Consider the following 15308-nt stretch of genomic DNA (forward strand, 5'->3'; position numbering starts at 1 on the left):
CGCACATCCCAAATGTAGTCACGGGTGCTAGACTCGAAATAGATCTGTAATGTTTGTGGGAAAAAAGTCTGTACACCGTATATAGTGTTCCCAAGTTTTAATGTACTTGAACACAACGTTTCGGTACTTGAACACAGGCCGAAACGTTGTGTTCAAGTACATTAAAACTTGGGAACACTATATACGGTGTGCAGACTTTTTTCCCACAAACATTACATTATCCCGCTTATACCATGGCCAACAAGCAAAGAAAGAGAAAAAAAACAAAGAGCATTTATCCATGTTTCCATGCATTTTGCATTTCAACATTATTTAACACACGTGACACCCGGGAATCTGAAGAATACCTGGAACTAGTTTGTTGTCGTTTGTCATCATCAGCTAGAAAGCGAATGTCAATTATTTTCTTTTCCAAGTTTAAAATGTCAATATGTTTCTAAGACCCTAGACGTAACAAATCTGTTGCTCAATCAAATACACCTATACTTTTACTGCACTCCATTAATCTCACATTGTCCGAGGTCTGCTTATTCTCAGTTTATATGATTGAAGTAGGGAGTTTCACGTCATAGTTGCTCCCCGTCTCTTCTATTATGCTAGCAAGCCTTATGGTTGCTAGCGTTGCATAAGGTCTACAAATAGTGAATATGATCCAACGGTGTTAAACACAAGGAAGCTATCCAGCTTTTTCATGCTCAGACACTTTGTCAGCAGCAGAGTAAAGTAGCAAGTTGTGTGATAATTCCTTCCTTCCTTACCTGATTAATTCATTCCTTTGTTCTAGGGATGCACGATATATTGGTGACTATATCAGTATCGGCCATTGATAGTGATTTTTACTGATATATCTGTATCGGTCTGATGAGCAAAACTGGGCTGAGGTGAACAACTGATGATTATTTCTCTGTCTAACTGACGTGGTGTGTGTGTGTGTGTTAAGGCTGTCCCCGAACCCTGTTTTTTTTATTAATTAATTTGATTATTATAGATTTTACGGAGGGCGGCATTGCATACTTAGTCTATCGGTGAAAAAAAAAATTTTTACAGTGGTGGCCGTTCATGTAAACAAAGCACTCAGAAGAAAATAAAGGGAAAAGACAGCAGTCAAACATACCGGTAATATCATATAACGCACTCACTTTTAGTTGGGTATGCCATACACTGCGGTCAAGCGAGCCGTCTTTCACTTTTGCGTGGTCAAACCAGCCGCTCCAGCCACTTCACCCAGGCGTTGCGCGATGTTTACTCCACAATGTTTTATCTCCAGTTCTTTTGTTTCCAAGACATATCCCAGTAGTTCCCACTCGTTTGAAATCGTACTTCAGAGTTAGGTTGCTGGAAACGGTGGATATTTTGGGCATGGTGCTTGAGCACTGCCAGAGCCGCAACGGCTCTGAGCACTGCTATGTTGTGTGTAACCCGCTATATCGTCCCCACCTCCCCGGTCGCGTGTGCACCAAACGTTCCACCCAAAAACGATTTTTTTTGCGAACGTTCGAACCCATTAATTAAAGTCCGAATGCCAGCCTAACGAACGAACGTTCGGGCTCAGCCTTAGTGTGTGTGTGTGTGTATTTTGTTGGCCATGCAGAGTTTGTTTGGGTGACATTACTTGCATGTGACAATGACACAGCGCAGGGTTGTGGGCTGGCATTGTTCCAGTACACAAATAGTACAAAATTGAAAAAATTTGCCTCTCTCTATACGTTCAATTATTTTAAGTAGCCACACGTTACACCATAAAAACTGGATGGGGGGCCGCAGAACAAAATGAGAGCAACCTGGCATAATCATTTTACCTAACTGATCTTGTTTTCATGATTGTGGGAAGCCTAAATTGAAATTTAAACTTCATTAATCGCCCAGCCCCAACAGGCACCTCTCCAAAAATGTTACTGCTCGTGCTCATAGGGCGATACAGCACTCCACGTCTCTGAGCGGATATCGGCCTGTCTGTCTGACATCTCTGCCTGGATGACGACCAACCACCTCAAACTGAACCTAAGCTAAACAGAATTGCTTCACCTGCCGGCCAAAGCCTACCTCCGGTCAATGGTCTCTAACTACACACCCTCAAGACTAAGGATGGGAATCGAGAACCGGAACCAGTTGGGAACCGGTTCCTAATTGTCCGATTCCTGGAATCGCATGACTCCGTGACTATCGATTCCTCTTATCGATGCCATGTTTTTCCGACAGTTGCTCATTTAAAAACAATAACGTTAGCGCCACGCATGCAGCAATAGCAGACTATTTGATTCCTTGACTAGGAAAACCGAAATGAAAACGAATGCTTTCACTGTATAAATATTCTCCCATTTCATCCATTTTAGATGATCACAATAGACTGAGGCTGCAGCTAGTGGTTCTCGCGCACCTCAGGAAAATCCTTTCACGCTAGCACGAGTGTCACAGAGCAGTCACAAAATTTGTAAGGGCTCGAAATTGCGACCATTTTGGTGGGGGCTCAACAATAAATGTAATGACAATCAGAAATGTCAAGTTGCATGTTGTTATTCTAACCAGCTTAGTTCTGTTGCATTTCCAATGTATTAATTGAAATCATAAATTTATCAGGAATCAATAAGGGAATAGACAAAGAATCATATCGATAAGCAGAATCGATAATGGAATCGTATCAATAAAATCTTAGCAATTCCCATCCCTAGCTGCTACTAGTAGTTACTAGCTACTAGCACACATCTACCAGAGGATGTTACTGCTCCTACTGGCTGCACGATTTTGGGAAATAATGTAATTGTGATTTTTCTGACAGATATTGCGATTGAGATTAAATTTGCGATTATAATTTAAAAAAAATTAAGCAGCCCCACAGAGGTTCATTGTAAAATGCGGCTTGCATCTGGCCTACGCGGTGGGTCTTTTCGGGACACCGAGCCTGAAAATGTTTCTTTTTACCTGGGAATCGATACCGGTACCCAAAGGTACTTTTTTTCCTGTACTTTACTCTCTGAAGTCTAAACTTCACAACACACAATCTAAAACCCCTTACCTCCCTCTCCCAAACCGATCTTGTATCTCAATGGGACTTCCTGGTTAAACAAACAAAAAAATTGATAATTGCATCATTCCAAATCGCAATTTCGATAAAAAATCGATTAATCGTGCAGCCCACATCTACCAGAGGATGTTACAGCTGCTACTAGTAGCTACTAGCTAGCACACATCTACCAGAGGATGTTACATATACCAGAGGATGTTATTGCTGCTGCTACTAGTAGCTACTAGCTAGCACACATCTACCAGAGGATGTTACACATCTACCAGAGGATGTTACTGCTGCTACTATTTGCAGTTAGCTAGTTTGCCCCTCTAGCAGTGCAAGCAGCTAGAAGCAAGAAGTATAGCCAAAACAATACTATCAAAACAATTTTATCAAAACAATACTATCAAACAATACTATTAAAACAATACTATTAACACTTTGGACGCCATACCCGATGATAGCCAGGTTAACTCGCCGAACGTTCAGCGCCAGACCAGAGTATAGTCGGGTTTTCATCGTTATTTATTTTATTCGATATTTCCATTCATTAGACACACGGACATCTGGGTTAACATGGGGAATCATTTGAGAATGCCAATGTGCAATACCGGCAGCATCCACCCAGGTAGCAGTATCGAGCACCCTTTGAAACATATCTTGGCCTGTGGCTCGATCAGAGGTCTCCGGTTGGATTTCTATTGGTCGGGCAAGTTGTGAAGTTTAGACTTCAGAGAGGGAGAGTAAAGTACAGAAAGTTGGGTACCGGTATCGATTCCCAGGTAAAAAGAAACATTTTCAGGTTCTGTGTCCCAAAAAGACCCACCACGTAGGCCAGATGCAAGCCGCATTTTACAATAAACCTCTGTGGGGCTGCTTGATTATTTTTTTTATTATAATCGCAATCGCAATATCTGTCAGAAAAATCGCAATTCGATTATTTCCCAAAATCGTGCATCCCTACTATGTGGTATCAATCCTGCTGTGATCCAACCAGGGCTCCAGGGTGCGCCCGTTTTGGTCGCATTTTGAGACCAAATATCAGCGCAGTGCGACTGGATGTTTTCCCTTGTCGCACTGGTGCACCTCCCAGCAAGTCTGTGTGTGTGTGTGTGTGTGTGTGTATGTGTGTGTGTGTGTGTGTAGCGTCTTTTTCCCGGCCATGTGCGTTCTAAAAAAAAAAAAAAAAAAAATGTCTGCCTTTGATTGGTTCTAACACGTGCATTATGCAAAGACCAGCCCTGATCCGCCTCTGATCGTTATTCACTGAATGACGCCACTGTGAAACCTGAAACCAAAATATATACCTTTCGGAAGGAATGGCTGGTTCAATTTCCCTGGCTCCGCTACGATAAAGCGACAAACAGTATGGTTTGCATGTATTGCAAGGAGTGTGGTCCTAATATGGCTGGCAGTACTGCGTTTGCTGTCAGATCATCAACATTCAGAATAGAAACATTAAAAAAGCATATTGTCGTGGGGGGGGGGGGGGGGGGCAGGTGGCGCACGGAGATTATGTTCGTCACCAACACCGGGAGACACTAGGATTCGCCTGTTCGAATCCAGCTCCCGGCGTTGCCATCAGCTTGGCTGGCCTCTCACACTGATACAATTGGCTGCATCAGGGGGTGGGAAAGCTGAAGGGTGGGTCCTGGGCGTTGTGGACAGCGACCCCTACAGTTCGGTCGGGGCGCCTGCTCAGCGAGGGTTGGAACTGAGGAGAGATAGTGTGGCCTCCCACACGCTACACTCTCCCCGGTGAGAACCTGCGCGGCCAGGTTGGCCTGCCCCAGGCTGCACATGCGTCGGAGGAAAGCATGCGACAGTCTCCGGTCTCCCGGACCAACAGTAGGGGAAAGTACGCAACAACCAGGAAGGGTGGGATGGGAGAAAAATCGGGAAAAAAGGAGGGGAAGAAAGATAATAATAATAAAAAAAAAATAGCATATTGTCTCCAAAAAACACATACTGTGTCGTGACAGGTGTGTTGCCAGCACATCAACAGTGCCTCTCCACAAAGCATTTCAGCGCCAGACGGCGGCATATAGAAAAGCGAGGAGGAAGAAATGAATATCAAATTCAACACTGCTTATAATATCGCAAAAGAAGAGCTGGCGTTTACTAAATTCAAATCGCAGATCACCCTAATGAAAAAAAACGGCTTAAACGTCAACCCGATATACAGCAACGACACTGCCTGTGCCCAGTTCATAGTAGTGTTGTCAAAAATATCGAAGTATCGATACATATCGATACTGAATATTTAAAACGGCTTCGATACTCATTTCCCGAAGTACAGATACTTTCTGCAGTATCGGTACCAGCTGGCTTGCTCCCGCAAGTTGTTGACAGACAGACGCGCTGCCAGAGCCTTGCCCTTCCGCCTCCTCCTCGCTCAGAGCAACAGACACAAGCTGCTGCAGCCTCCTCCCCCTCACAGCCGGGCAGCGCAGCCCTGTCTTCAATTTGTAAACAACGCTATTATTAGCTAACGTTAGCTGTCGTTCCTCCGTTAGCTTAATGCTAGCTAGCTGGCCACCTATTACTTCATGGAAACGGAGTAACGTCAAGCCGAGCCCACTACACTAGTACACGCATGAACTCGACACAACTACCCCGTTTCCAACGTTAGGTCTAGCGGAGCCGGAGCCCATCCTACACCAGTACACGCATGAACTCGACACAACTACCCCGTTTCCAACGTTAGGTCTAGCGGAGCCGGAGCCCATCCTACACCAGTACACACATGAACTCGACACAACGTTACCCCGCCTCCATGAAGTGTCCAATTAGCAGCAATGTTGTTGAAAATGTAACGTTAATAAATGCTCCGAGCATAGCTCCGGAGATATCTCTCTCTCTCTCTCTCTCTCTCTCTCTCTCTCTCTCTCTGATCTAAAGATAAACAAAGGGTTTTAAAAGTGTATTTATCTTCTCGTATAGTACCAGAGAGAAGTTGAGGAGAATCAACCAGCAACAAAAGCAAAATTTGTTAAAAAAATATATATTTTATTATAATAAAAAAAAAAATATAATTTTTTCTTTTTTTTGGTATTGAAAGTATCGAAAGTATCGATACTTTTCAAGGTATCGTATCGAAGTCGAAATTCCAGTATCGTGACAACACTAGTTCATAGGAGTGATTGCAGACGCATTAAAAAATAAGACGTCCCTTCAGATCGCGGAGAACATCTACATGAGCTTCATGATCGACGGAGATACAGACATCTCTGCAAAGGAGTGCGAGCTCGTCTACAGCCGCAAATTGCGCAACGGGAGACCTATCAATATCCTAATTGGCCACATCGAGGTGGAGCACGCACATGCAAAAGGTACAGCAATGTTATTATATAATAACTCCAGTTTAAGCAGAAATAAGACAAGCAACACATTTAAATAGTTATTAGGCTATTCATATAGATTCAATAAGCATATAGGGCCCTAACTATGGAATCTGTTATTATATATCTGTTACGTTTTATTTTTTCAATATAATATTCAGAAAATAAAAAACATTTGTTCAAAAAAATATATATAATTTTCAGTTTTAATGTTGAGTAATAATAATAATGAGTAATAGACCCTGGATTTAGGCTACTGGAGGTGAGCTGAATGTGTTAAAATAGACATAAAAAAAGTGAAGGATTGGACTGTAATACAATGTTATTTTTTCATAGGAGTCTATGCTGCCAAGTCAAGCACAGCACTTTTTTCCCCTTCTTCTAAACAATTGAGGTTATTGCAATCTTATTTAAATTTTTAAGCTCCAGTGGAATTTTGTGAGACAATTAGTTTGAAAGCCATTTGTCTGAACTTTAAGACCGGCTGTGTGTCATATGACAATTTCTTGTTTGTGATTTAAATAAAGAAAAAACATTTATCTGTACCTTTTATTCCTGTTTACAATAATTTACATAACATATTAAGAAATTACTAATGAGGCGGTCAGGTGGCGTAACGGAGATTGCGTTCGTCACCAACCCCAGAGACGCTGGATTCGCCTGTTCGAATCCAGCTCACAGCTCCGGGGTTGTCAACAGCTTGGCTGGCCGTTCACACTAATACAATTGGCAGTATTAGGCCATGGTTAGACTAGTGTATTCCTGGCGTTTTTTTATACGTTTTTGACGACGTTTGATGTCCCTATTACACAGAAATGCATTTTTTTTGTGGATACGGCTGAAACGCAAAATTGTGTTTGCGTTTGGAGATACGCAAAAAAAACGAATCGACAACAGCGTGTAGTCAGCACGGAGCCGTTGTTGCGAAAACGCCCATGCGCAGTAGATACCATCTGCGTGCCCTTCCGGTGACAACAGTGTGTGTGTTTGGGACATAGCTCCGTGTCCCAAATAGCTTCAGCTACCATGTGTTGTCAAGTTATTGTTATAAGGACCCCAGTCCAAGCTACAACAGTCTGCATTCCCTTAACAATTGTTTGTATTGAGCCGTATTGTATTGTACCCATATGCAATATGTTAAATAAAGTTTACATCCATTCATTCTGCTAGCATTACCGATTGCATGAGCAGCTGGCTAACGTGAGCTATCAGGATTCAGACCCTGTTAGCTCAGAGCTCCTCTTTCAACTTAACAAGCATTAAACAAAATGGCCCAGTCATCTATTCACCTTTGTTTAATACACACAGCGTTGTCTCTAATGTTATCTAACTACTGATAGCTCGCGATATCATCAGTTTTGGTGCTGGCTAAGTAGCGTGAGCTAACGTTAGCTTCTAGCCACAATGCTATATTGTTATAATGGCATACTCCATTGACGTTAGCATGCAGCTAACAATGCTACCGATCGTTTTTTAGACTAAACTATCCGCTCTTGGTGGTCACTTGTGTTGATGTTAGTTTTGTTTCATCAACAAATGACAGGCAGAACACACAGTGAATGTATCCGTTTTGTTTATTGCACTTTTATTAGGCTTTGCTGAAAAAGAATTGCTGCATTGAGTAAATAGGCAAGATGGTGGCGCGGCATAGGCGCCTGCCTTATTGACATTTTCTTTGCTGGAGCTTCCAGGAAGTGTATTGGCACATTCGTTCTGATTGGTTGAAATTGCCTTCATGTTTGCCACCTACTGCTTTGGCAGTGTACTACATCAGTGTGCTCGGGTGACAAAAACGAAAAAAAAACGAAAGTGTGACTCGAGGCGCACGACGTCGCGGCGATACGCATATGAAAACAATACGAAGATGATACGAAAGGTGTAACCGCCGCCTTAGAGGGTGGGAGAAGCTGGCGGGGTGGGTCCGGGTCGTTGTAAACAGCGACTCCTACAGTTCGGTCGGGGCGCCTGCTAAGCGCGGATAGGATCTAAGGGCGGTAGTGTGATCCTTCCACACGTTACACGCTCTCAGTGAGAGTCCGCGCTGCCAGGTGAAAAGAAGCGGTTGATTGGCTAGACGTGTGTCGGAGGAAGCACGTGATAGCCTCCACTCTCCCAGACCTGCGCAGCGACCAGGAAAGGGAAAAGGAGGGGGGAAAAGATCAATAATAAAAATAAAAATTACTAATGTGTATGGGAACCAGTGCATGTGAGCGGATCGGAGCGTGAGCGGCGGGGGGAGCGGAGCGGGCGGTTTTGACGTGAGCGAGGAGTGGGTTTTAAAATGTGTCGGCGCGACGTCCGGAGCGAGAGTTCTCCTCCGCTCCAATCCACTCCAGGCCGCTCACAGTGGTTTAACACTGATGTTAATATACATGTAGTACAATGCCAAAGCAACAGATGGCGATGTACAAACATGAAGGCCATTTTCAACCAATGAGAAGGGTGAACCTGTGATATCCTGTTCAGGCTTTGTCACTCACTCCTGTTAGAAAAAGTATCGACGCCATTGTTGTTGTCGTTAGCTTACATGCTAACGTTAATGGCAGCGACCATAGCATTGTGGCCCGGCTAGCTATCATCGCTTAATAGAGCTAGTGAATGGATAAACAACGTTATTTAACATTGCAGAATTGGTACAATTACAATGCGGCTCAATACAAACAATTGTTAAGGGGCCCAGGGGGTGTAGACTGTTGTAGTTTGAGATAATTTACACCATGCTCCAAAAAAAATAAGAAAATCTGCCGAGCGATCTGGCGCGGGGAGCGCTCGATTCAAGGTGAGTGGTGAGCGAGCGGAGAGCGACTTGGGGGCGGGGTCAACATGAGCGATTAGCGGAGCGGACCAAGCTTTAAAGAGCGAAGAGCGGATTTCTCGGCCGCGCCGATCCGCTCACGTGGCCTGATGGGAACTGACTAAATGAAAAAGTTAGGCGCACTGGTGCACCCAATGTAAAAAGTTAGTCTGGAGCCCTGGATCCAACCATGATTTCACTTCGATCACAATATATGTGTGTATTTTACTCCACAACGTGTGCCGTTGGTGACGATCAAAGCATCAAAAAACATAATACCGATAATATAGATGTGATATTGTGTACAGGCGAGAAATGACAACGTTTTTAGTGAATTGCACGTATTGCTGCATAGCGTAGTTTTCTGGGATTAGACAGGATTATTCTAAAACTATAGTCATATTCACCACGGTATAAAACGGGAATGTATGGATGAAAAAATTATTTATTTTTCTCATATTGAACGATAGATGGGCCATAGTATTGTATGCACAGCTATAATATTATAGCCCTGCAAACACCGCCACGTATTCCTATATATTACAGCGTTGCACTTTTAACAACACATCTATCACCCATATCGCGGTGGTGTCCAAAGTGTTAATAGTAATACAGACACTACAGATGTTGTTTTTGTTCATGTGAAGTCAAAAACACAAATTTGGAGTAGGGACAGCGATCAGTATCGGCGGATAATCAGTATAAATATGAGATTGGAGAATCCCGATAATGCTTCCTACTCGCCGATTTTGAAAACCGATCAATGACCCAACATAAAAACATAACAGAAACACAACTCTCAGCGGAGTTGGAATGAGAGCATGAGAGAGCGAGTGTGAGAGAGAGAGTGTGTGTGTGCGAGCGTGAGAGTGTGTGTGTGCGAGCGAGCATGAGAGTAAGTTACTTACTAAGGCCTTGTCCAGACGAAAAACGATTTAGATCTTTTTCGTTTCCATTTAAAAAAGGGTTTCCGTAAAAACGAAAACGTCTCAAGAAATAAGTGCGTGGCACAAATCTACAAAATAAATGTCTTTTAGACGTCGCTCTTTTATTTTGAAAACCCCCGACCAGAAGTGTTGTTGTTGTTTTAGATAACTTTTCCCCCCGTGTCTGTGCTTTTTTTTTTAGCAGACGCTAGTTGGCGCAAAGGTTTTGGTTTTACAACAAAACCAAAAACGATCGGTATCGGCAGTGTATTGGCCGATATGATATGATACATTTATTTATATTGCGCCCCTCAACCAATAGTTACATCGGCCCGGGGCGCATCCCGGGAGAGAAAGAGAAACAAAAGAGACCGGAACAATACGAAAACAGAAAGAAATACATGCAGTCTATATGGCTCATAGACGATCGGTATCGGTGGCAAAAAACGTGATCGGGGCATCCCTAATTTGGAGATATCAGAATTATTTTTTTGATCCACTTTTTCTCCTTATTTTTCTATTTTTTCTCCCATCCCAATTTCACCTCGCCAATTCTCCCCTCCCCTGTCTCGAACGTTGCTAGACTATGCCTCCCACTGGTCGGCTGCAGTGAGGACCAAACCTTGCATCACGTGTCCCCTCTGCCTGTATCAGTTCCGCAACCGTTTCCATTTCCGGGGTAGGCCTGATTGGCCGCGACAGGCACGTGACCCGCCGCGGCCACGCCCCGCGGCAGCCCCAGGACGCGGCAACGCGAGGCTGCTGTGTTGGACTTGAGGCTGGAGTTCACGTGCCTGTCGCGGCCAATCAGGCCTACCCCGGAAATGGAAACGGTTGCGGAACTGATACAGGCGTCCCCTCTGGTACACGAGGAGGCAGCTGTCGCATCTTTTCACCTGTACAGCGCGATCTCTCAGCGGCGAGGAGTAACGCGTGGGAGGCTCACATTGCTTCCTGATTCTGCTGTACAGGCGCACCAACCGACCTGTAGGAGTCGCTGTCCACAAGGTCCAATCCATTCCCCACCCACCAGCTTTCCCACCCCTAACACTGCCAATTGTGTTAGTATGAACGACCAGCCAAGCTGGTAGCAACGCCGAGAGCTTGATTGATTGATTGATTGAAAAGTTTATTAACAGATTGCAGAATGGGTACAGTACAGTACAGCTCAATACATACAATTGTTAAGGGGATGCAGACCAGAGAAAGACTTTCGTCTTGTTTACATCAGGGTCCCCCATTTTCAATTCATCATGCTCGAACCCAGCATCTCCTGCGTTAGTGGCGAGCGCCTTGCCCACTGCGCCACTTGGCCGCCCAGATATCAGAATTCTTCAAAAGATCTGACTTTTTCCACTCTGATGTCTGAGATTTCCAACATGGAGGCCAGAAACTTGCCAGTTCCAACTTCTTCTCATTCTCATTCTTCTTCTTTAGTTCATTGTAGACTACTTCTCTTCTTTGTTCTTAGTAGTTATTCATTATAGACTACTTGTATTCTTTGTTCTTAGTACTTATTCATTGTAGACTACATGTATTATTTGTTCTTAGTACTTAGAGTACTTAATCTCAGCCTATTTGCTATGTTGGTGATACAAGATTTTGAGATCTTAACCAATTTGATGTTATTGGCTCACTAGCCTCTTACCAGTTTGATGGCAGTAACGTGATTGGCTCACTAGCCTCTTACCAGTTTGATGGCAGTAATGTGATTGGCTCACTAGCCTCTTACCAGTTTGATGGCCACATATTCATTGGTGTAGAGGTTCTTTCCCAGTCTCAGCTCCCCAAAGTTCCCACAGCCAATCTTCTTGCCGACGCGGAAGTTTGGACCGACCATCAGGACCCCGGAGGTGGAGCCAGAGGTCCGGCCTGCGTGACCCGACCGGCTGCCTGTTTTCCCCGACATCCTCTTCCCATCCTCAGTCTCCCCCTTCCCCCCTCCTCCTCCAGCCCCTCCCCCTCCCCCTCCCACTCCTCGCTTGTCAACGTCCATCAGTTTGTGGTAGCCCGGCCTCTCCACGATTACAGCGCTTCCATGCAACCCAAACAACCACCAAACAACTACCCCCCTAACACACGCTAGGCTGGGGCTAGGAGAGAGCTCAGGTAGGACTGGACTGTGCTTGAACTACCTGCTATCACATGCTAGGCTGGGCCTCGAGTTGGACTCTGGGCTGAAGTTGTGGAATCAAGCTGGAGCGAGGCTAGTATTAACGTGGACAGTACAGCTCCACTTAGAGAAGAGGTGTTACTGGGAGAAGAAGGGATGGATGAATGGATGGATGGATGAAAAGGGGCTAGATGGAGGGGGCACCTCTATGTCCAGGTCTCCTGTAGTAGAGAGGGCGGTGTGGGGTGGAGAGGCTAGCTACCAGGCTGCACTAGCATGCTACATGTAGCCAGCACGCTAAGCTAGCATGACACTCAGGATAACATGTTCACCATCCCAGTAGACTGCTAGCCTCGCACTGAAGACGTAGCAACGTAGCCCAGAACAGTAAGACTCGAGTGTAGCTTAGCTGATCCGGTCCTAAAGGACAGATGGGCAGGTCACATAGTTCATCAGCACCCCCTGCTGGGCAGCGTGGACAGGACAGGTCACCAGCTTAAACCACATGAGGCAGATGATTATGTTGCTCCCTGGAACACCTGTTGCTCCCTGGAACGCCTGCTGCTCCCCGGAACGCCTGCTGCTCTCTGGAACGCCTACTTCACAATACAGCCCTGCTCCGTTCAACACACACCACCTGGGGGGGCGACAGACAGACAGACAGAAAGACACGGAGAGTAAACCATCGCATATTGAAGCTAGGGATGGGCACGAGTAATGTTTTCCCAGGTGACCGAGTACTCGCATGAATGACTCAAGTAGTGCTTGAGAAATTGTTTAGTGAAATCTATTCTTAGAATGCATCTTAAAGCACATGGCAGCAGTAATACAGACATATTGTGCGGAAACACACACACATGCTACTGATTTTATTATGTCTCGCTCCGCTGACATAACACTGCACAGCAATATACCCAATGCTTAATGCGTATAGTCAGTCAAAACAATCAAGTTACCATTTGTAATAATTATATTACCTCCATTGTCTGCAGCAGATATCTCCGCTTATGGAACGGCATATCCGTATCAATAGTCTATGAATGCTACGCAAATTGGACAACATGTTGTTGCCACAATTTGGAAATGCACAAACACAAACCGATGTTTTTATCTTAGATAACACTGAGCTAACAAACCTTTCGCGACAACGCATGTACTATCCATGCTCCACAGCTTCCAGCTTCCTGCAACAAACTCACGCCTTGTGAGATTTCAGAGTGAGTTTTCTATTTCATTGCCACAAACAGGCACTTTTGGTGGTAACCGAATAAATATATATATTTCTCTCTTTTTAAATCTAGCACCCTCAAAAACCACTCAGTCTAAACGGCAAGTACTCAAGTAATCGATTATTCGCACCCATCGCTAGTTGAAGCTGCAATTGTGTTAATGCCTTACTCTACCCATTGAGCTACACAGGGAATGGAACCTCTAACCCTGGCAGTGTTAGTGCCTTGCTCTACCCATTGAGCTACACAGGAAATAGAATACCTAAACATGGCCATGTTAGTGCCTTGCTCTACCCATTGAGCTACACAGGGAATGGAATACCTAAACATGGCAGTGTTAGTGCCTTGCTCTACCCATTGAGCTACACAGGAAATGGAATACCTAAACATGGCCATGTTAGTGCCTTGCTCTACCCATTGAGCTACACAGGGAATGGAATACCTAAACATGGCAGTGTTAGTGCCTTGCTCTACCCATTGAGCTACACAGGGAATGGAATCCCTAACCCTGGCCATGTTAGTGCCTTGCTCTACCCATTGATCTACACAGGGAATGGAATCCCTAACCCTGGCCATGTTAGTGCCTTGCTCTACCCATTGATCTACACAGGGAATAGAATCCCTAACCTTGGCCGTGTTAGTGCCTCACTGCCTTGCTCTACCCATTGAGCTACACAGCTATGGATTGTAGGTAAATTGTAAAAGTACAACACTGGCTAACATTCCCTTGTTAAATTTAAGCCAATCACCAACTGTTACAGATATGTAACTACATACCATAAAGGCCTTGTTTTACCAAGTTAACACAACCAGCTACACATATCTCCTGTTATAACTCCACTACGTAATATTACAATATGAATAGTAGCCGTGACAGCCAACCAATGTTTTATATAAGACAATGAAACGTCAATATTGTTGAAGCAGTTAGCCAACAGTATTGTAGCTAGCTACTGCGAGCAGATGATTGGCTAACCAGCTAACTAGCTGGCAGGCTAATTTGATCGCAGCTAATTTTATAATTAGTTAGTTAGAGCTAGTTAAGTGTTACCCAGCCGTCCATTAACTAACTAGTTTACAAGCTGCTATCTGGAAATCAAACGTCTGTTGTTATGATGCCGTATTTAACCACAGGAAGTAAAGAGTTAGGCCACAGTAGTAGTAGTAGTTGGTTGGCTGAAGTCTGTTTGGCCTTAGCTTAGCTTAGTTTAGTTAGCTTTATCGAAACTACTTTGGGCCAACCTCATCATGTTGTGAAGAAAAGCAGAAAGAGGCCAGCTAGTCAGAATCGGTTTACAACACGTAGTTAACATACTACGTCCGACAAACATAAGTAACATAGAAACTAGCGTTATTTAATAACATGAATCCATGGAGTTAGGTAGCTATGTAACGTTAGCTAATGTAGCCAGCAGCTAAGCTAGCCCAACAGAAGCTAACGCCTTAGCTTAGCTAGCCAACAGTAGCTAATGTTACATTTCTCCCAACTCAGAAACATAAGTCATAATGAGAGGAAACGGTTGACCTACCGAGCACTTTAGTTTTTATTAAAGTAACGTTACATATCCATCCTCATTCTGCTCCTCTCATGCTCCTGCCCATCCGTGTTCTGTGTGTGTATGTGTGTGTGTGTGTGTGTGTTTAGCTAACCAGCTGAAACCCTGCTAGACAGGATGGGAAACGCAATTAAAGGACCAATCCGTGATTTTATTTTTACCATAATTTTATTTTTATATTTACATAAATTATTCAAGAGTTTGACATGTGCTTTTTGTAACGTTCTTTACCCAGTCAGAATATGCATCTGTTATACATTACCAACATAATCACATTTTTTATTTTTTTATATATTTAATTATTTATTTATTTTTTTTACAATGAAACACTTATATTTGCCTGGT

At 44.0% G+C, this 15308-nt stretch overlaps 1 protein-coding gene across 3 annotated transcripts in view; it reads right to left on the reverse strand.

The window, feature by feature from the left end:
• LOC311238935 (casein kinase I-like) overlaps nt 1-15071 on the reverse strand; it is a 57950-nt gene extending 42879 nt beyond the window's left edge. For 2 of the 3 annotated variants that reach the window (XM_084327135.1, XM_084327133.1), the window contains exons 1-2: nt 14937-15071; nt 11798-12815 (exon numbers count right to left, since the gene is read on the reverse strand). In XM_084327135.1, coding sequence (XP_084183261.1) covers nt 11798-12061 — 264 coding nt within the window. In that variant the 5' untranslated portion in view covers nt 12062-12815; nt 14937-15071. Of the gene's footprint in view, nt 1-11797; nt 12816-14936 lie in introns of those variants that run through there. The other variant, XM_084327134.1, reaches the window with a different exon arrangement.
• Between the last annotated feature and the right edge of the window lie 237 nt (nt 15072-15308).

This window comes from Notolepis coatsorum (assembly GCF_963971535.1).
Source record: "Notolepis coatsorum genome assembly, chromosome: 13".
In the NCBI taxonomy this organism is placed as follows: Eukaryota; Metazoa; Chordata; class Actinopteri; order Aulopiformes; family Paralepididae; genus Notolepis; species Notolepis coatsorum.